This window comes from Drosophila eugracilis, unplaced genomic scaffold (genome assembly GCF_018153835.1).
Source record: "Drosophila eugracilis isolate 14026-0451.02 unplaced genomic scaffold, ASM1815383v1 contig_2147, whole genome shotgun sequence".
NCBI classification, from domain to species: Eukaryota; Metazoa; Arthropoda; class Insecta; order Diptera; family Drosophilidae; genus Drosophila; species Drosophila eugracilis.
Window position 1 is genome coordinate 187,554 of NW_024573030.1, and position 21,492 is coordinate 209,045.

The 21,492-nt window shown below is 36.3% G+C and overlaps 2 protein-coding genes across 6 annotated transcripts in view; one reads left to right on the top strand and one right to left on the bottom strand.

Moving 5' to 3' along the window:
- The window catches only part of LOC108118292 (uncharacterized protein DDB_G0271670), a 37,525-nt gene that overhangs the window by 6,340 nt on the left and 9,693 nt on the right, over nt 1–21,492 (top strand). The window contains exon 2 of one of the 5 annotated variants that reach the window (XM_017230898.2): nt 8,360–8,480. The gene's annotated coding sequence lies outside the window, so the exon portion shown is untranslated. Of the gene's footprint in view, nt 1–8,359; nt 8,481–17,000; nt 17,365–18,238; nt 18,448–21,492 lie in introns of those variants that run through there. The other 4 variants (XM_017230900.2, XM_017230897.2, XM_017230901.2 and 1 more) reach the window with 4 other exon arrangements.
- Nucleotides 11,044–14,708, bottom strand: LOC108118281 (mucin-2-like). The gene is made up of 4 exons (XM_041818089.1): nt 14,668–14,708; nt 14,365–14,508; nt 13,162–14,267; nt 11,044–12,775 (listed from the first exon to the last, which is right to left on the bottom strand). Exons 1-4 carry the CDS (start codon nt 14,706–14,708, stop codon nt 11,193–11,195), a joined length of 2,874 nt encoding a protein of 957 aa, XP_041674023.1. The 3' UTR covers nt 11,044–11,192.

Sequence of the window (21,492 nt, forward strand, 5' to 3'; positions counted from 1 at the left end):
TTCATATAATAAACAAAACATTTGTATTTAAATGAATGTTCCATAAATGAGAAACAAACAAAGAAATTTAAAAAAAAACAAATCAACCTAAACTAAAAATCAAATTATGAGAGAAAAAATTAAAAAATATAGACAAAAAAGGTTAAATAACAACGAAAATTTTTATAAAAAGGGGAAATACCGTATAAAAAATGAAATGGACTTACTTTAATTTCTTAAAAAATTTAAAATTACATGGAAGCTAATAAATACAATTAAATAAAAATATAATACAATCAGTTGCCTTTCTTAAGAGAGAGCCACATCTGCATTTTGCATTTGCAATGACAACACCCCAAAATGCACACACGCGAATACAAACGCAAACAGAAAATACAAACTCTCTCTCGCTCGCACTCTCTATTTTTTGTTTTTGTGTCGCGTGATTGAGGCGAAGCTGAAATAGCGGTAAAGACAACACAGCGATAACACAAAAACACTCTTCCCCCCTTCCAATCTTCTTTTGAACCACCCACTCGCGTCGCACGCTCATTCGCTCTCTATTTTTCCATAGTCTGAGCAGGCTTATATAGCTATCCTGCTCGCACTTGCTATCATCGCCAGCCACTTATTATTGTAGGTCATAAATGCATGCACATGACTGCACTTGTAGTTGAGCGAGAGGGAATGAAAAAGGGGGCGAATGCGAGAGAAGCTGCGCCTATGTGTACAAGTATGTGTGTGTTTTGGGGCTACGTGTACAATTTGAATGCGCTACTTTGCTTTTTACGAGTTCTCAAACCCAGCAGATGAATCATGATGATGAAAAATTAAGTTATTCCAGATAAAATTGTATAGTGCTGTGGGAATTTTTGACATTATATTTTGGGAAATGATAGGGGTAAACCAAAACTAAAATTACAGCAAATAGTTTATCTTTTTATGTAAATTGTTTTTATTTCAGTCAATGCTATGGAATTAAGAGATTTTTCATCCGCTAATGGTAGCTGGTGAAAGGGTAGTAAAGCTGAAACAGATATTTTATTTGTTTGCAAAATATTTTAGATAATTTAAAAAATTTTTGATTTATTTATCATGTTGTAGAGAATCCTTGGATTCTACTAAGTCCGTTTCAATCTGCTCTGCTTTTTCACTTATCCCTGCTGCTTCCTCTTCTTCCAACTCTGTCATAATCAAAGCGAACGCTCTGTAATTAACAACGGCTGTGTAGTGGTGAATGGAAATGGGTGAGTGGTGCCGGAAGGGAGAGGGTAGCAGAGGCACAGAAAGAGAAAGACAGAGAGCAGCCAAAGAGGGAAAATGACTTTTGTTTTGCTTTTGTGGCTTTCGTTAAACGTTTGTTATTGCTTTTTATGGCAAATGCAATCACTTTTTTATTTCTCCACTTTGCTTTCCTTTTTTTTTGCATCCTAGCATAACGAAGAAAATCATGTTTTAAAATTGTTTATTTTGAAATTATCAGATTATCAAAAATATAAAAATAGTCAAAATCAACAAAAAATAAAAAATGTTGGGAATGGGGTGTCAACGTGACGTATGCGCAATGTGCGGTGCAGTGGGCGAAAAATAAGAGAAAAATAAAAGAGACGAACAAGCAAAAGATGATGAGAGGAAAACAGCTTTTGCACTTTGTTATTGTTTTTCATGCGTCTTAGTTAATTAATTTTCATTTTACGCCGGATCATTGCCAATGTCTGTCTTTCTCCCCTTTGCTTACATCTCCTTCTTCTTTCCCAACTCTTTCCCCAATCTGTGGTTTTTGATTTTTACTTGTTTTGATTTCTTTTAATTTTTATATTTCATTTAAAAAAAAAACTTTCTTTAATCTAGATATATATGTACATACTCCAATTTATAAACTTTAAAATAGTACTACATATTCATATCTTCATAAACTCATTAAAACTTCAATTAAGGAACTGCATTCATTTCCTGTTATATTTTAACAAAACTGATAAATTGGAAGTGCAAAAATTACAGTAGAGAAAGTAAGTGAAATAGGAAAAGTTGATAAAAATGGTCAACTAATGGAGGTAGCCCATTAATGTTTGTTCTCTTCAATTTTCGATAATCGTAGAAACTGAATAGAATTAAGACCTACTGATAGTAGTAAAAGAAATGCATCGAACGAAATTGTACGGGCTGTAATAGAAGGAAACGTTTTATGACTTGATAAGGTTATTTGTATGTATACAATGCTTTCTTTCATTCATACAAAAATGCACATTTTCAAGGTTACAGTTTTGTTTATTTCAATCTGTTCTCAAGGTTTTCTAAATGATTTTACGTATAAATGTTTAAGGAAAATTAAATTTAATAAGATTAAAGATTAAGATTCATTAATCTTTATATTATATTTTTTTTTATTATATTATAAATATTGTAAATTACATTTCGTAACCATCTTTAAACTTGTTCTACTTGCGCCAACAAAAAAATAAACAAGATGTTCCGGAAAATAAAGATACGACAGCACAGAAATAAGAAAATTAACTCGGTAATGTGGCAAACTGGTTGAACGTGCCAAATTCCAATTAGTTGGCCACTTTAGTGGCTCCCCACTGTCCTTACCTCCTCGGTGTACCCCTTCAAACCCCCTTACAAAATCCCCTTTTCAACCATTTATAAAAAAAACCATTGCCCAAAGGCAGAAAGCCAAGTTTACTGTAAACTTCTGCTCTGTTTTGGACTGGATTACAAATACTACCGTACGTTTTTATGAGCATAAAGTTTTTATATAAAGATTTATTTGTTCAATTTACAATATATTCGAAATAATATTGTGTAAAAATCTGATCAGAAAAATACAGTTGGTGATATTCAAAGTCAAACTGAAAATTCTAGATCTCAATTTTTATCGGAAAAATAATCAGTATTATTCTTACAGAAATGGAAATAATGGTCCGATGATAGAATGTCATATATCCCTGAAATCGTAATAAAAATTCTAACAAAACTGCATTCACAGATAAAAATGTTAAATTTTCGTAGTTAATTTTTATGATGTTACCCCTTACAGAAAATTCGAAAAATTGACAAAAAATGAATTTCTCAAAATGAACCACAAAATGATATGGGTGGAAAGATGAGGTCGTAAGCTGTTCAAATCAGTCAGTTATTTCGCTGTAAGACCATTTTAAGGCAAGTTATGATAAAAAGGCACTCAAAAAATATTGCATTTCGCCAGAATCCTGATTCCATTTTTTTTGTATCAAAACAATCATTTTAAGGGATAATAGATTCAGCATATTTAAAGAACGTGCATTCTTGTAGCATAAATAATTTGTTTTGCTATAACTTTGTCTTGAATTTTCAGCTTTAACGATCATTTTTGTCACTATCTTTACAATGCTTTTCGTTGTATTTATATTTTGCAATTACAGTGTAGCCTTACTTTGTTGCTGCTTTATCTTCTCAATATATATATACATACATATATATATTTTTGTTTCTTGTTCTTCTTCATTTGCAGCTCCTGTTTTTCTGTTTCTTATATCTTTTCTCTTTTGGCCCTGAAAGCCTGAAAAAGGAACGAAAAGTACAATAAAAATAAGAGCAAGAAAATGGGGGGGAAATCCCCAATGCTCCAATGGTCTCCACCTCCACCTTCTCTTCATCCCCCTTTAATCCTCAACCTTCTTGTTGTTTTTGCTGTCTTGTCAACAAGAACAACAATAACATCTACAGCATCTTAGACACATTTGCTGATTATGCTGCCGTCATAAAAAGCAGAGAAAATTAAAATAAAATATATAATAAAATAAAATCAAAAAGCAAGAAGGGTCTAAAGATACAAACGATGATGAATAAGAAGAAAAAGAAGCTCAAGTAGAAGAAAAAAAAATACGCCCTCATTCAGCTCTTTCACTCTCTCATTCCCTTTATCTTTATCTCTCTTTTTTTTTTGCCTGATAAGTGTTTGCATTTTGTTTCTTGTCTTTGCTTTTGTTTTGCTTGTGTGTGTATTTGCATTCTGGCATCGGTGTGTCTATGTGTGTGTGTGTGTTTGGATCAGCTGCAGCTAAAACCCATTGCATTCTGATTGAAAAAACCCAAAGTGGACTTCACAAATACAGTTTATAATGCAGATACTTTAATAATCAATCTGTTATGTTTGTGTGAGTCATCAGATTATCAGTTTATTAAAAAGAATTTTTTGAATATATCTATTAGGACAAATAAAAAATATATTCGTATATTACTTAAGCTATCTGATAGATCAAATTAATATTTAAAAGATATTTATCAAAATCGTAGTACATATCCTTACAACTATACAATTCTTTTCGTTTTTACTTTATCATTTATCGTTGAGCGATTATGAAAATAAAAAAAAAAAACGTTTTCAATTTGATTTATAAAGCCGATAGACCTTTGATATACACTGCCATATCATGTGCTCGGTAAGAGTAAGAAGCAGCCGAGACAGCATTTTGAAAGTGAAAAGTTCAAAACAGCACAAAGTGCAACCCCCTCATCCCCAATTAACCCTCTTTTTCACCCCCTTTTGAAGGTTTTGCCACTTTGGAAATTTGTTTGCTGCTAATTAGAGTGCGGCACTCTGATTACACACACACACACACACACACACATAAGTTTACCTTGTAGGGAAAATGTGTAGAAAAAGACGAAGATACTTTGTTTGATAAAAACAAAACGACAAGAACAACTTAAAAATAGGGAAAAGCGTTTGCTCACGTCATGCTACAAAAAAAAAACAACATGTATACATTAAAAAACAGGGCAAAAAAACATAAGGGGGTTAAGCCCTGTAAAAGGAGAGATCCACGTAAGAGTTGTGCCACCCATATAATAATTCCACATACGAGTATATTAGTGTTTTATAATTAGATAAAAAGATACTTAGATAGAGTTGCAATTGCACATTCATTTTAAATTTCAAAGTTTCAGTTAAAACTTGAAGTATTTTATTGATTTCCCTTTAGTTAAATTTTATGATATTGACACAAAAGCAACCGATTAATATGAATCTGGGTAAATATGTGTACTATCATACATAATATGAGTTGGCAAAAAAAAGCGATGGTAAACAAAGATCTCACCATCAAATTTTGGTGGTTTTTTTGCTTTATGCCAATGTGACATCCTCATCAACAGAACCCATCGTCATCGACATCAGACGTCGGTTCACTTGGCTAACCAAAAAGTGGGCGCTGCATTTTACACTTGAACGCTTTTGTCATTCGGGTTAAAGTGCAAAGGAGGGATGTAAAGAGTGGTCGGAAAATGAGGAGGGTGTGGAGAAAGCGAAGGTTCTATATAAAAAGAGGTTTCCATTTTTTTGTATATACTTTTTTGCTATATATGTGCAAACACTCAGCTTGATTGATTTATGCATGCAAACTACGAGAAAAATAGCAACAGCAGCAGAACCAGAATAAGAGGTTTCAAGAACACAAAAAAAAAAAAATAATAATAAAGAAAAAGTACAGGAGAAGGTCAGCATGAAAACTGTATCGGCTCTATATATTTTATTTTTGCTACTTTTGCTATTTTTACCGGTAATTTTATTAAGTTAAGACTGCTCATCTCATCTTTGCCAGGCATCAAGCCTCTCTATTTATTTTATATTTATCGATAATCAGAACTTGATAATACAAAAAGTTGTAAATTAGTAATTTTAGGATTTTTTTTTTGGTAAGAGTCTAAAAGTTTTAGCCTAATACTTTGGCTGATTGATTTTAATTAATAGTAGAATTTTAAAGCATAGCTGGTTATCGAGAATCGAAATCTTTTCTTGATCATTGATCAATAAATTATACTTTTTCTGTAATTTTACATGAGTTTTTGAGATTACTTTATGGGTTTGGTCCTTTTTTATTGTTATTTCATTATTTAATTTCATATATTTTATGATTATAATAAAAAATCCGAAAGAAAAAAAATGATATTGAGACTAGCTAGTAAACTTTTCCTTCTTACACCGATGTTCTCTATTTTTCTATCTCTCGCAATTCTCCATTTTCTATCTCTCGTTCGTTTTTCAGCGCGTGCTGATTGCATTTATGTCAACGTTCGTTTTCAATGTTAAAAGTCGTACTCGAATTATACGGGGGGGTGGTGGTGGCATACATGCAGGGTCGTTGAAAAAAAAAAAAAAAAAAATAGAGAGAAAACTAGAAGGCTGGGGTGTTTGGAGAATTAGGGGGCTTACATGGATAAAACGAAACGAAAATTATGCATAAAAAGTGGCATAAAAATTGCATTTCGTTGCCTCTGCAATTCTCCGTATCTCACTTTTGCTCTCTGATTCTCTCTGTATATCACCATCTCTTTCTTGCCATATGCAGCAACAAACATGTCCAAACACGCACACTTTCATACAATGACTGACTACATTCGCCCATGTGCATGTGTGGACTTGTGTACAATGTAAATGGTAAACGCAATAACAACAAAATAGCAGGTACAATGGATAGAAAAACGTTGGAATTTCTAGTGTAAAATGTTGAGCAAAGTAAAGATATTGTACAATATTTAAAAAACAAATCTTAAAAAGTTTTAGTTCATAGCATTATATGTTTATTTAATGCTTTCAAAATAAATTTATAAATATTTGTTTTTGATTTTAGAATTTTATAAAAACTCATAATCTTTGTGGTTTGGTTTTCTCACAAAAATAAGTACCATAAATAAACATACACATATGTACATAGTTTCATAATATATAGATTTTTGAAAACCATTTTAGTTTAGTTACCCCACTGTACCGTTGTCCGTATAGTACTGAAAACAACAACACGTGAGCAACAACAATCAGACATTGATGATGGGGCAAGCCCATATAATCAAAGTCGGGAGAGTCAGAGTCAGGGCTTAGTGGCTGGGCAATCAGTCAGTCAGTCCGTCAATCAAGCGGCTATATATAGTCTCAAAAACTGCATTCACCCACACACTGACACATACTGTATCAGAGCGAGACGGGACTAGTTTTGGGTGTGGAAAAGAGAAGGCGAATAAGTTGACCTGTCAAGTTCATGCTATATTCATTGCATTCAATTGAAGGCGCATTGTAGGAATAATTTGAAGCTTTTTGCTTGTGAATAATCTGCGGAAAAAATGACACTACATAAATTAATAAATGTAACTGTTTTTTTTTTTTTAGTTTAGTAATAAAAAAGTGTAGTCACCTTTATGTCTACTTTTTGTCGTTTTCTTACTTAAAAAGTTCTTAATAATAATTAAAATCAGTAAATTATTCAGTAATATTGTTTGTATTTTGATATCTTAAATAAATAAATTGTAATTTTAAAGATGTTGATAAAATGTTGTATTACGGAAAAATTTCATATCTTAATTTTTGTCGAAAAAATTGTCTGTATATTTCATACAGAAATGGAAATAATGATCTGATTATAGAATGTCATATATCCCTGAAATCGTAATAAAAATTCTAACAAAACTGCATTCACGGATAAAAATGTAAAATTTTCGCAGTTTTTCGGAAATTTTGATGATGTTACCCCTTACAGAAAATGCGAAAAATTGACAAAAAATTAATTTCTCAAAATGAACCACAAAATGATATGGGTGGAAAGGTGAGGTCGTAAGCTGTTTAAATCAGTCAATTATTTCGCTATAGGTCCCTTTTTAGTCAACTTATTGCATTTAAAGATTAAAAAAGTCACATTATGGCGGTTTTTATCTTTACCCGTTACCAAATATAAAGAAATAGTTAAAAAAAAGGATTTTTCAGAATCAGCAGAAATCAGAATTTGGTCGTTTACTTCACTAACTTATTTCAATAAATCCAACATTGTAGCTTTTTATTTATACAAAAGTAAACAGCAAACAAATAAATAAATAAATAATCATATAAACCAATTGACCTTTATAATATGTTATTTATAAATTATATTGACCTTATTTCAACATTTTTATCAGAGTTATCTCATAATATCTTATCTTATTTTGTAAGTACCTTTAAGATTAAATCGAGTAACTTGTCAGAAATTTTGCCTTTCTCTTGATTGATGTCTGCGATTACGAAGCTCTCACTTCTGATTGATGTTTAACTCTTTGACGACCCTTGTTGCCTCCTCAACCCATTCTTTTTTTTAGTCCTGCTTGAAAACTTTTTTCCGAGCAGGATTTGCAGGGTTTCAGTTGTTGTTTTTTTTTTTTTTGGGTGGATATCTTTGTTGGCTTCTTCAATTTAAATTTCATTTCCCGTTTAAAGTTATTTTTTTTGCGGGGTTAGGCTTAGGACTTGAAACCAGCTGTCGCCTTCAGGGGTTATCAAAAGTGTTTGGTTACTCCTGTTCTTTGTGTTTGTTTACACTTGTGAATATTTCATGTGCACTTACTCATCCTCCGTTTCTTCCCCCGCCCATTACAGCTGTCGGAAGAGGAAGCAGAGAAGGAAAAAGAAGAAGCAAAAGCAGAAGAACAGTCAATTTGAAGACTATTCTTCTCACTAGCCAGCGTTATTTTCGTTTTTCGCCATTCAATGTGATTGGGTAAGTTTTTTTCATTAAATATTCTTATTTAAAAATCCTTTTTATCTGATAAGATTTCACTGAACTATTATTTTTTAGAATTAGAATTTCACAATCCTGCGATGTATTTCCACGATTTTCCCTGATATAGAGTAGGGTATTTTATAAACTTATGGGTTACCCTTTCTTACACTCTAGTCTTCATGTCGTTTATTATTTACCCTAGTTTTTTGTTTATTAATTGAAATTCTTTGGAATGCCAGAAGTCGAAACACTTGCATCGTAACCTGGCACTTGTTTCGATTATATATATAAATGTATACATAAATATGGGATCTACTAAAACGAAAGGGCGAAATGAAAAAAAAAAGAGAGAGGAAGGGTTGCATTACTTATACGCCACGTTGTGCAGCCGCTCACTTTATTTACTTACCTTTTTTTAGTCCAACCGCTTTTTGGCACGCATTTTTTGTGTGATTTGTTGCCAACTGAACTGTTTTTTGTGAGCTTCTTTTTGTTTTATTTTTGTTTGAGTCAGTCAGTCGTTATGTGGGCTTATAAAAAGGGATTGACGGCTAAAAGGGGGATTGACGTGACTGCGGGGGTCGAAAAAAACAAAACCAAATTTGAGTTGCCCTGGCACTTTGACTAATAATCAAAAAAAAAAAAATAGTCCAATTGTCGAAATTTCAATTACGTGTAATGGAAACTTAAATTATCGTGAAAATGGAGGCATTTCGCTTGTCAATCAATGGAATTGTAATTTTCGAATACACAAAATAGGTAAAATTTTTTCAGTATAGTTAGTTAATAAGTTCGCCTTTAAGTTGGCTTTAATATTTGTGTACGTTGAGTATGTTGTTATTCTCGGATGAGCTCATCCTCATCTCCGTTTGCAATGTCCCTAATTGCCTTTTGACCACATTCGAGCTTTCACCCACAAACACGTGTGGTTGGTTGCCAGAGTTGCATGTTGCAGCATCTTGGTCCTCTTCTTAGCCATATCCCTTAACCCCTAAACTGAAACCAACTAATTAGCCCATGGCCCAGGCGGCAAGAAGGTAGAAGGTCTCAAAATGGTGGTGGTAAGTTTAGGAGGAAAAGTCATGAGTGAAAAGGAAATCCAGGACAGCTTTCTCTTTCTCTCTCTCTCTCGCTCTGCATCCCTTTGTGTCAACATGTTGCGGCAACAAATTGTTGCACTGTTATTGTTGTTTTCATTAGTTATGGCTCTCCTGTTTTCATTCACTTGTTTGCTCGCCTTCTCTTTCTCTCCTTTAAGCCCGGTTTTTCTCGCCGCTTTGTGCTTTTTGCTTCCATTATGCTCTTGCACACTCTCTTTTCTTGCTGCGCCGCCGCTTTTGACCATTTGTCTTCCGGTTTTTTCCACTTGCAGCTTGTTTTGCTCTCCTTCTGGCTCTCTTTCTGATACCCTTTCCATTTATTTGCAAACTCGAATTTTCCAACAACTTTTCTATAAGTTATGTTTATATATTTATAATATTCAAAGTATTGTGGGAAAACAAATACAATATAGACGAATTTTTTTATAAGTAAATAATATTGATCAAAAATTATAACATTTTATTTTTATGGATTCATTTGTTGTCCTGTTTTCTACTTTTTTCATGATGTTAGCACTTCATGATTATAATAATGTGTTAGACCAGCTTTTTTCATTGTTGTTTGTTTGTGTTAATGTATTATTTATTGCCGTTTCTCAGCTTCTTCCCCATCTTCTCCGGCTAAGTTAACATCCTGGCAACGCACCTGCGCCTTATTTTTTTGCGTCGCATTTTCCTTTCGCTTTGTACTCTCTTTCGTCATCCTGGTTGTGGTGTGCTTCTCTCGCACTCGGTCTCTTTAAAACTTGCTCCGCTCACCCGGTTTTCTGCAAGCCCTCCTCTCTCTCTCTCACTCTCTTTCTGTTTAGCTCCTTTCTTTCTCATTATTTTTATGTCAAAATCGCCCACGTTGTTTTCCTCTTCGCGGTCGCTTGTTTGTGTGTGTGTATCGAACTCCAATTAGAGTTTGTCTCGCCTACCTCTCCTCCATTTCCTTGATTTCCGTTTTGCGCCGTCATGCACTTCGAACTCTTCACTTTTTGTACTGCACCTGCCCCTTCTCTTTCTTTAGAAACCTCTTGCACACCCTTCTTTACTCCTGTCTTTTGCATAGTCTTGTCTTCGTAGCTTCTAATGAAACAATCAGAAGGACGAAACAAGGAGTGAAGAATTGTCGGTATAAAGAATTCAAGAGGAATGAGTAAAAAAATTCTAAGAGAAGTGTAAGAAACGAAGAATCTCAAAATGAGGGTAAACAAGTTTTAGGACCTTTTCTTGTCCTAGTCCAAGACAATCCAGTTAAAAGTAATCACAAACAGTGAGAAAAATAAGCGTCTTCAAGGTTTCGTATTCTCTTTTTGTTTCTTCCCATCCATTAATTCTTCGCATTCATTCTTTCAGAGTAAACCTTCATCGGCAGCTTTGTCGAAGCCTTAATGAAATATTAAGATTGTAAAAAAGCAATTTCGTAAATGCAATAACAGTGTTTTTTAATATAAAATAATAACAAAACAAAAAATTATATATATGAAGTGATCAGTAGATTATCCTTGTCTATCTGCCAAGTTCTCTATTCTTATAGAGTAGAATGTTACTTTGTATCAATTCTTTCTAAGTGGAATTAAGAACTTGTCTTTTGCTATAGTTTTGTCATGCCCAATTCCGTCCTTTATTCCAGTAGCCATTGGGGCTCTCCGCAAACACATTTCCTGATCTGGTCCTCCAGATTCGTGAGGTCATTCAACAATTCCTGGCACAATTTGTCATGCGATGGGCATCCTTGGCAAATTTCACCACCGGGTCCACATGGCTTGCAACCACAGCCAGGCTTTGTGGTGGGTCTTTGAGTAGTGGGCCTAATAGTGGTGGGACTCTTCGTTGTGGGATTCTTCGTGGTGGGGTTCTTCGTGGTGGATTTTTCAGTGCAGGTTGTCGATTTCGTAGTTCCTTGAGTGGTGGGCCTATGAGTGGTGGGGTTCCTTGTGGTGCTTTTTTCGGTACAAGGTGTCGATTTGGTTGGTCTTTGTGTGGTGGGGTTCTTGGTGGTTGACTTCCTTGTGGTGGTTTTTTCGGTACAAGGTGTTGATTTGGTTGGTCTTTCCGTTGTGGGTCTTAGAGTGGTGGGGTTCTTGGTGGTGGACCTTCTTGTAGTCGTTTTTTCAGTGCAAGGTGTTGATTTGGTGGGTCTTTGTGTGGTGGGATTCTTGGTGGTGGACCTCCTTGTAGTGGTTTTTTCAGTGCAAGGTGTTGATCTGGTGGGTCTTTGTGTGGTGGGATTCTTGGTGGTGGACCTCCTTGTAGTGGTTTTTTCAGTGCAAGGTGTTGATCTGGTGGGTCTTTGTGTGGTGGGATTCTTGGTGGTGGACCTCCTTGTAGTGGTTTTTTCAGTGCAAGGTGTTGATTTGGTTGGTCTTTGGGTAGTGGGGTGCCTTGTGGTGGTTTTTTCGGTACAAGGTGTTGATTTGGTGGGTCTTAGTGTCGTGGGATTCTTGGTGGTGGACTTCCTTGTGGTGGTTTTTTCGGTACAAGGTGTTGATTTGGTTGGTCTTTGTGTGGTGGGATTCTTGGTGGTGGACCTCCTTGTAGTGGTTTTTTCAGTGCAAGGTGTTGATCTGGTGGGTCTTTGTGTGGTGGGATTCTTGGTGGTGGACCTCCTTGTAGTGGTTTTTTCAGTGCAAGGTGTTGATTTGGTTGGTCTTTGGGTAGTGGGGTGCCTTGTGGTGGTTTTTTCGGTACAAGGTGTTGATTTTGTGGGTCTTAATGTGGTGGGATTCTTGGTGGTGGACTTCCTTGTGGTGGTTTTTTCGGTACAAGGTGTTGATTTGGTTGGTCTTTGTGTGGTGGGATTCTTGGTGGTGGACTTCCTGGTGGTGGTTTTTTCGGTGCAAGGTGTTGATTTGGTTGGGCTTTGGGTAGTGGGGTGCCTTGTGGTGGTTTTTTCGGTACAAGGTGTTGATTTGGTTGGTCTTTGTGTGGTGGGATTCTTGGTGGTGGACCTCCTTGTAGTGGTTTTTTCAGTGCAAGGTGTTGATTTGGTTGGTCTTTGGGTAGTGGGGTGCCTTGTGGTGGTTTTTTCGGTACAAGGTGTTGATTTGGTGGGTCTTAATGTGGTGGGATTCTTGGTGGTGGACTTCCTTGTGGTGGTTTTTTCGGTACAAGGTGTTGATTTGGTTGGTCTTTGTGTGGTGGGATTTTTGGTGGTGGACTTCCCTTGTGGTGGTTTTTTCGGTGCAAGGTGTTGATTTGGTTGGGCTTTGGGTAGTGGGGTGCCTTGTGGTGGTTTTTTCGGTACAAGGTGTTGATTTGGTGGGTCTTTGTGTGGTGGGATTCTTGGTGGTGGACCTCCTTGTAGTGGTTTTTTCAGTGCAAGGTGTTGATTTGGTTGGTCTTTGGGTAGTGGGGTGCCTTGTGGTGGTTTTTTCGGTACAAGGTGTTGATTTGGTGGGTCTTAGCGTGGTGGGATTCTTGGTGGTGGACTTCCTTGTGGTGGTTTTTTCGGTACAAGGTGATGATTTGGTGGGTCTTTGTGTGGTGGGATTCTTGGTGGTGGACCTCCTTGTGGTGGTTTTTTCAGTGCAAGGTGTTGATTTGGTTGGTCTTTGGGTAGTGGGGTGCCTTGTGGTGGTTTTTTTCGGTACAAGGTGTTGATTTGGTGGGTCTTAGTGTGGTGGGATTCTTGGTGGTGGACTTCCTTGTGGTGGTTTTTTCGGTACAAGGTGTTGATTTGGTTGGTCTTTGTGTGGTGGGATTCTTGGTGGTGGACCTCCTTGTAGTGGTTTTTTCAGTGCAAGGTGTTGATTTGGTTGGTCTTTGGGTAGTGGGGTGCCTTGTGGTGGTTTTTTCGGTACAAGGTGTTGATTTGGTTGGTCTTAATGTGGTGGGATTCTCGGTGGTGGACTTCCTGGTGGTGGCTTTTTCGGTACAAGGTGTTGATTTGGTTGGTCTTTGTGTGGTGGGATTCTTGGTGGTGGACTTCCTTGTGGTGGTTTTTTCGGTACAAGGTGTTGATTTGGTGGGTCTTAAAGTGGTGGGATTCTTGGTGGTGGACTTCCTTGTGGTGGTTTTTTCGGTACAAGGTGTTGATTTGGTTGGTCTTTGTGTGGTGGGATTCTTGGTGGTGGACTTCCTTGTGGTGGTTTTTTCGGTGCAAGGTGTTGATTTGGTTGGGCTCTGGGTAGTGGGGTGCCTTGTGGTGGTTTTTTCGGTACAAGGTGTTGATTTGGTGGGTCTTTGTGTGGTGGGATTCTTGGTGGTGGACTTCCTTGTAGTGGTTTTTTCGGTGCAAGGTGTTGATTTGGTCGGTCTTTGTGTGGTGGGATTCTTGGTGGTGGACCTCCTTGTGGTGGTTTTTTCGGTACAAGGTGTTGATTTGGTTGGTCCTTGCGTTGTGGGATTCTTAGTGGTGGACTTCGTTGTGGTGGTTTTTTCGGTGCAAGGTGTTGATTTGGTTGGGCTTTGGGTAGTGGGGTGCCTTGTGGTGGTTTTTTCGGTACAAGGTGTTGATTTGGTGGGTCTTTGTGTGGTGGTATTCTTGGTGGTGGACTTCCTTGTGGTGGTTTTTTCGGTGCAAGGTGTTGATTTGGTTGGGCTCTGGGTAGTGGGGTGCCTTGTGGTAGACTTCGTTGTTTCAGTGCAGGGAGTCGATTGCGTGGTTCTAGGAGTGGTGGGCTTTGGAGTGGATGGGTTCTTTGTGGTGGACTTTCTTGTAGTGGACTTTTCAGTGCATGGTGTAGATGCGGAGGTTCTATGAGTTGTCTGTTTTGTTGTTACAGGTTGTTTAGTGGTCTGATCTGTTGTGGCCGGCTTTTTAGAGGTGGTTTTTTGGGTTGTGCTTTCATGACAGGGCTGTGGAGTCGAAGAACAGCCACAGGGTGGTGCTGTCGTTTGACAGCCACAGGGTGGTGCTGTTGTTTGACAGCCACAGGGTGGTGCTGTTGTTTGACAGCCACAGGGAGGTGCTGTCGTTTGACAGCCACAGGGAGGTGCTGTCGTTTGACAGCCACAGGGTGGTGGTGTCGTTTGACAGCCACAACCACACGGCGGAGAAATGATTATTTCACATGGCGAAGACGAACAACCTATTAGCAAGAAGCTCGCTAATCGAAGCAAAAAACAAAAATAATCAAAACGAATGATAGTATTACGAAATATAAGTACCAATCAGAAAACCAATGGTGATCCTCATTTTGGTCCTGGTGTTCCTTCAGCTAAATAACTTGTCACCGGATGGTGCTAAGCCAGAACTGATAACTTATCTGGCGATCCCATGCCATTATATAGCGTCCCTTTGGAACGCGACAAGTGTCCTAATATAAATAAAATTGGCTTGTACAAAGAAAGCCAGTGCTTAATAATAGTCCAGACATTTGCATAAGCTCAGGTCAAGTCGAGAGATGTATGCTATTGGCCTTTAATATTAAACGTGTCGTCGTAAGTTCTATTTTTATTGCCTTTTGTTTAAAGAGATGTTTTATTTTTAAATTACATGACTTAATGTTAATGAACAGTTTCACGGGAAATTGTTAAATGTAAAAAGGATGTTTCGATTAAAACTTTGAAATTATACCATGGCATCTTTATATTATTTATATCTTTTCCCATATTTTGGAAGAATTTTTTAGGGGTCAATATTAAAAGTAATGCTCTAACATTTTGACACAATTTATATGAGTTGTTTACAAAACCGTTTGTGGTTAAAAAGATTCAGCAATTAATTAAACACCTAATATTCTAATGTTATTCCAAAAACAGTGTTTTTTAACCTCTTCCTTCCGAAGGCTGCAAAAAACCAAATCCGAAATTGTAAATTTTGACCTAGAAATGCGAGCGCACAAAAGCCAAAAAAAAAGCGCTGAAGATAAAGCTGAAGGGGCAGAGGAAGCTGATGAACAAGGTACACTGGGGGGGGAAAAGGTAATGGAGGCAAAACGCAGAGACCCAAAAAAGTACAATGAACCCTTGACAATTGCTGTCGTTGTTGTTGTTATTGTAGCTTCTTCTGGCTCGGCAACATTGTTGCTTTCTCGTCCTCTCTGCTCCCACCTACATCTTTGTCCAACACCCCCTCTCTCTTTAACACATAGCTTCTTCTAGAAGGAACAAAAAAGAAAGAAAATTATGAAAACAAACAATTTGCTGTGCGCGATGTTGCTGCTGCTGTGCGCGATGATGTTGCTGCTGTGGCACGCTGCAACTTTTGCCCGGGGCCCAGGTTTTTTGGACAGCAAGAGCTGGCCATGCATATCAAAACAAGTTCCGTTCCACACAAATGCCAGCACGTTTCGAAATTGCCGACGTCGACGCATCATAACAATAACAAAAGCCCCAACCAGACACACCAGCAACATCGACAGCAGCAATAGCAGCAGCAGAGGGAGAAACAGCAACACCAGCAGCAGCATAAGCGAGCAAACAATTAATCTGGAAGCCCACAAATACTATATAAATTCTGTATAAGATGCTATCGAACGGTGGGGCTATATCGACCCCAGTTATCAAAGACCCCTAAAGGATTATAATATAATTAAATAATTTTAAATTTAAATGTAAATTAAAAAACGTAATGGTATTCTTTTTAGTCATTGTCCACTGTATATGTGCATGAAATAGTGCAATACCAGTGGCAGCGAAGTCGGCTGAGGCAGAGACTGCAGCAAAAGGGGGTTAAAAAAAAATGGGGGGGAGAGGTGTTAAAGGGATGGGCCAAGGGAGGGGAGGTAGGAAGCAGCGGAAAAGTTGCCGTGGAAGAAACAATGACGCAGCAACAGCGGCAAAATGCGAATGAGAATCAAAATGAGAATGCGAAAGAGAATGTGGAGCCCAGGATAGCAATGAAGAAGAAGAAAGCCTCTACAGCTTCTCGGGGTGATCCTTAGAAAAAATAAGAATATTAGGTAATGATGTTATTATACTTATTAATATAAAGTATTGTTAAGAAAAGAATTAACTAACATATGTGCATACATATGTATGTACCGATATTTCCTATTTGTTTTTATTGAATAATTATATTTTTTTAGTTATTGGTCCGCCCTAAAGTTCTTGGGTATCTTTGGTATGTACAGACATATCGACAATTACACAGTGCTGTTGTTATTATTGTTATTTTCTTCCTGTTTCGCTATGCACAAGCGCAAGAAAATCAACAGAACAAACGGACAAACAGGCACAACAACACCTATATTCAGACATCCAAACAGGCGTGCTTTCCGATAGTTGCGCTCACTAAAATAGTGACAAATTTTAAATATAATATTAAAAATGTATTAAAAATTTGTGTTGCTACTATTTTGTCAACTACTGTATTTCCAACGCGTCACGTGCGCTCTCTTCACGTCGTTCTCTGTGCGCTGCTTCTGCCTAGCAGTGCCTCTCTCGTTCGGTCTCTTTTGGGTTGCAGTCGTCTGTGCGTTTTTCCATTGGTTTTGTTGCTGCCTTGCGAATGCTGCGACTGCGGCGCCGGCATCGACCGTGGCAGAGGTAGCGCAGTCGGGCTGGCAAAGTTAAAGTTAAAATTGAGCGGCGGCCGCATTTAGTTTGCTTCTGTCATTGCATTCGGCGGGTAGGATCACAAGAAACAAGAAATAAGGAACGAGAATAAGAAAACATCAAAAATCACAAGAAACCGAAACAGACAAAACGTACAACAAAAAAAGCTAGAAAAACTAACAAAAAATATCACGTTTGCCTTTATTTTTTTCACGTTTAAGTGCAATCATATAAAGAAGAAACAGAAACAAGAAGAAGAGCAGCGGAGTGCTTAATAATTTCTAACGGTAAATAGTGAGCAAAATTTCTAGGTGTAAAGTGCAAAACGAAAAGTTTTCTGCAAGTGTGTGTATGTGAGTTGTTGTTTTTTCATTTACTTTGCATCTGTATTTCATGGTGAATTTTTTTTGCTTTTGAATTTGTATTTTTGGCTTTGTTTCTCTTTGTGTTTTTTTTGCCTTTAGCTTGCTTGCATTCATCTATCTGTTTTAATTTTTCTATACATATAATATGTTTAATACATTTTTCCGAGTGACGTTGTTATTCTTATTTTTTGAAATTTTTTCCAATTTGCTAATACTCATTTTACACTTTTGTTTGTTTTTATTTGTTTTGAATTTGCCCTCATTTACTTTGCGTTTAAATTGTTTTTCTGCTTTTCATAGTGTGTGTTTGTTTGTTTGCTTTTAAGTATGTGCATACCATTTTGCCCTTATTTGCCTTGCTTCTTTTCAATTTATATACATTTTAACTTTGTTATTTTAAAGAAATATCTTTTTAAACTTAGTATTACTTAAATATTTAAATTTTTGCAAATAACAAACATTTATTTCCTATTCGTGTAGTGTATTTATTTCGACAATGTCGAGAGACCCGTTCTTCAGCTTTTTTGTTGTCTTGCTTTGGTTTTGTTTTTAGCATGTGCCCTTTTTCGTGAGAGTGAAAGAGAGAGGGTGGGGTTTTCTTTTGCTTTTGTTGTTTCTCGTTTTTCTCCACGCCATCTGCCATGCACACACAAATAACAAAAACAAGAACAATTTTACAGTGGAGCGCGTGCTTTTTTCTGCCGTCTCTACCACACCATTCGCCCCCACATACGCAAGCTTACCCAATAATTACGACTCTCTTAACTGGCTCCCTTAATGTTGCGGCGCCTCTCTTACGTCGCCTTACTCTCGCGTTTTGACCGCTCTATCTGCTGCCTTGGCATTTTCATCCATTCGTTTTGCCGTTCTTCTCATTTTACGTTGTTTAGCCGTAGCGTGCGCGTCGCAGTCGCAGTCGCCGTCGCCGCAGACGTCACACTCTGAAAGTTGCGTCAGTTCACAAAAAAAACCTTAAAACAAAAAATAAAAAATTTAAAAAAAAAAATATACTCACATTTTTTTCAAGTTTTTAACCAAATTGGTTCAAAGTGCATGACAACAGTTTATAAAGTAGGTGGAAATACAAGAGAAAAAATAAGAAATGCATGAGTATTAGTGCTAACTCGTCACCTTGTTTGTGTGTGTGTTGATTTTATTTTTTATAATTTAAAGAACATTTTTCCATTGAAATTCATTCATTTCTCTTGGGATAACATAAACCTGTGATGCATTGCAAAAAAAAAAATGTATTTAAAAGTAACTATAGTTAATTATTAAATATTAAAAAAGGGGAAATTTAAAGAATAAATTGTAATTCTTATTGGATTTTATTGGAATTTCTCATTGTTTTACCAAAATATGCATTTACTGTAATTATTCACTGTTATTATTCACTGAAAAATAAAAAATAAAAAGAGCTACTCTATTAAATATATTTGAACCTCTAAAAAAATTAAAGACATAATTTGCAAAACACACAAAAAAAAAACGTTTTTTCATTTTCGGCTATTTTTAAACAGGCAAAAAGGATTTTTTTTCTTGATTTTATTTTTTGCACGCTTCATCACTCTTCATTTCAAAATTAGCAACAAAAACACATGACGAAAATCGCCATCAAAAAGGAAATGCAAAGAAAGTGCGTAAAGTGGGGGAGAGCGATAAAGAAAAAGAGAAGAAGTGTGGAAAAAAAAGAGAGCTTTGAAATTACGGGGCATAAGAACGTATCTTTTTTTTTTTTTCTGTTTTTGTTGTCTGTTGCTTATGTTCTGCCTTCTTTTTGATTTTCCACTTCTTTTGGCCTGCTCTTTCGAAGTGACCTTTTTATTTTGTATGTTTTGTTTTTTTTTTGACTAAAATAATTTTTGTTCTTTGACGCAAGTGCCTTATTTTAAAAATGTTTCCCGAAATATTGTTTGTTGAATGTTTAATTTACTGAATTTTAAGTAGAAAAGTGTGATAAGATTAAACTGATATCTGAGTTCTAAAAATTACCTTAAAAAGGATTGAATTTCCTTTTTCTCAGATTACAGATCTCTCTTTCATTTTTTCTTTGGTCAAATCAACCGCAAAATGTTCCATTAATTGTTCGCCTTTTATTTTTCCGCCCCGTCCTCTTTTCCATTTCAACTTTTGCATTTTGACTTTTGAGTTTCAGCTGAGCGTTTTATGTGATTATTGGTTGGGGAATCTCAATCACTTCTCGTGTGTGCAACAACCCCTCTTTTCAAGTCCTATTCCGGTTTTTGTCCCATAAAGGTTTACCTTTGATTTGCTTACCCTTTGTATTTTCCCTTTTGATTTTTACATGCACAGGAGAACCTCTTTAATGGTGAACTTTCGGAATATTACTATTTCTAAAGATATATATTCTTTCCGAGAAAGACTCAAACAAGTAACTTTATATCTTTCTTATCAACAACTGGAAATTTATTTTTTTAAGTTAAATATTGTATAAAATTGTATATTTATTTGTACATTATTTATTCATGTTTTATCTCTATCCTTTTGTTGTTTGCTGTAGGTAGGACCTACTGTCCTTTATTTCTTTCACACGCTAGCCAAGAAAGCTGGTGAAGAAAACCTGACAATGGGACATATACCCTATAGGGAATTTTGGAAAATATAATGACGACCCTTGGCCCTAGTCCTGAAAACTGCGAACCTTTGGGGTGGAATTTCCCCCACCTTCTAGACCCACTCTCTTTGGGTTCTCTTTATTCCCTTTTATTTTTGGGGTCGGTTTCTGTTTTGCGTTTTCAGGTACAATATACTTGTATATATTATACATATATTGGGTTCTCGAGTTTCCAAAAAAAAAAAAAAATATATATGTTCAAATGCAGTGTGAGGTTGCGTGGGTGTCTCAGTCAATTACTGCGATTTTTTTTTACTTGTTTTGTTCTTCGTGCCATTTAAAGCGATTTCGATTTGAATATTTAATAGAATTTGCCACGCGCCGCAGGCTTCCTCACCCATTTCTCATCCTCTCTTCGTCGTCTTTTGTTTTTGCTCTTACCTTAGTTGACAACGAACATGCCACCCCGTAAAACAAAACAAATGACGATAATAAAAGTAGAACGAAGCTTTTTATACCCCTAAAAGTACATTTTACCCATCTATTTATAATGGTAACATTTAACAAAAATTTGTTACTTTGATGGAGAAACTTCAGAAATATCTTAAATGATAATATGCATTCGATATAAGAAGTATCTATCTATCTATCAATACGGAAAATGTATCTTAAAGATGTATCTTCTTTTATTGGTTTGATTAGGATAATGCATCAAGGTATAATATGCTTATATCAGTATATAGTAAATCAATTAGGGGATTAAGATACTATTTCAAAAATCCCCTGGAAAAGTTAATACCCTCTATAGTCAAGAATATTGCTGTAAAGTGAGGGTGTAGTCAGATAATGAGGGGTGTGAATTTGTATGGGTGAATATGGGGGTGGCGATTCAAAGCGTGTTTAATGTCAAGGCAGCGTCATTCAAAGGACTTTTTGCCATATCCACAAAGCTCTCTTCAATTATTTTCCCCCAATTTGTGTTTCTCTTCAAAAGTAAAAGAGTAGATAGAGAGCAGCTGCAGAGGCAATAATGTAATAAAGCCGGCTGCAATTCTCTATAGCCCTCTCTCTTTCTCGCGAGCGACCCTTGACCTTTTATATGAATTATGACAGCAACAACAAACACAATGCAACATTATTTTCACTCAATGCTTTTGCCGCTCAGTTGAATGCCCCACACATACATTGAAGACCAGCAGCTGACGGAAGATGAAATGGAAAAAGGAGAAAGATATGGGGAAACGATGGGGTGCAAAGGAAGGGGCGGAAAGAGAAGAGGCCTGCGCGCACGCGCCAATATTCCCTTTTCTTTGTTCTTGTTTCCCCTTTATGATTTTCTTTGGCCTTTACAGTAAACTGCTTCTTATATAGAAGTATTCTTTAAATTGCAATTTATATTTTTTTTACCTTTCGAAAATATCCATCATTAAATTCAAAAATATATCCTTTTAATCTTTTGTTTAGCTTAAATCAATATCTAAGGTGATAATGAATAAGCTAAAAATTTATATAAAAATTTAAAACTATTTATATTAGATATT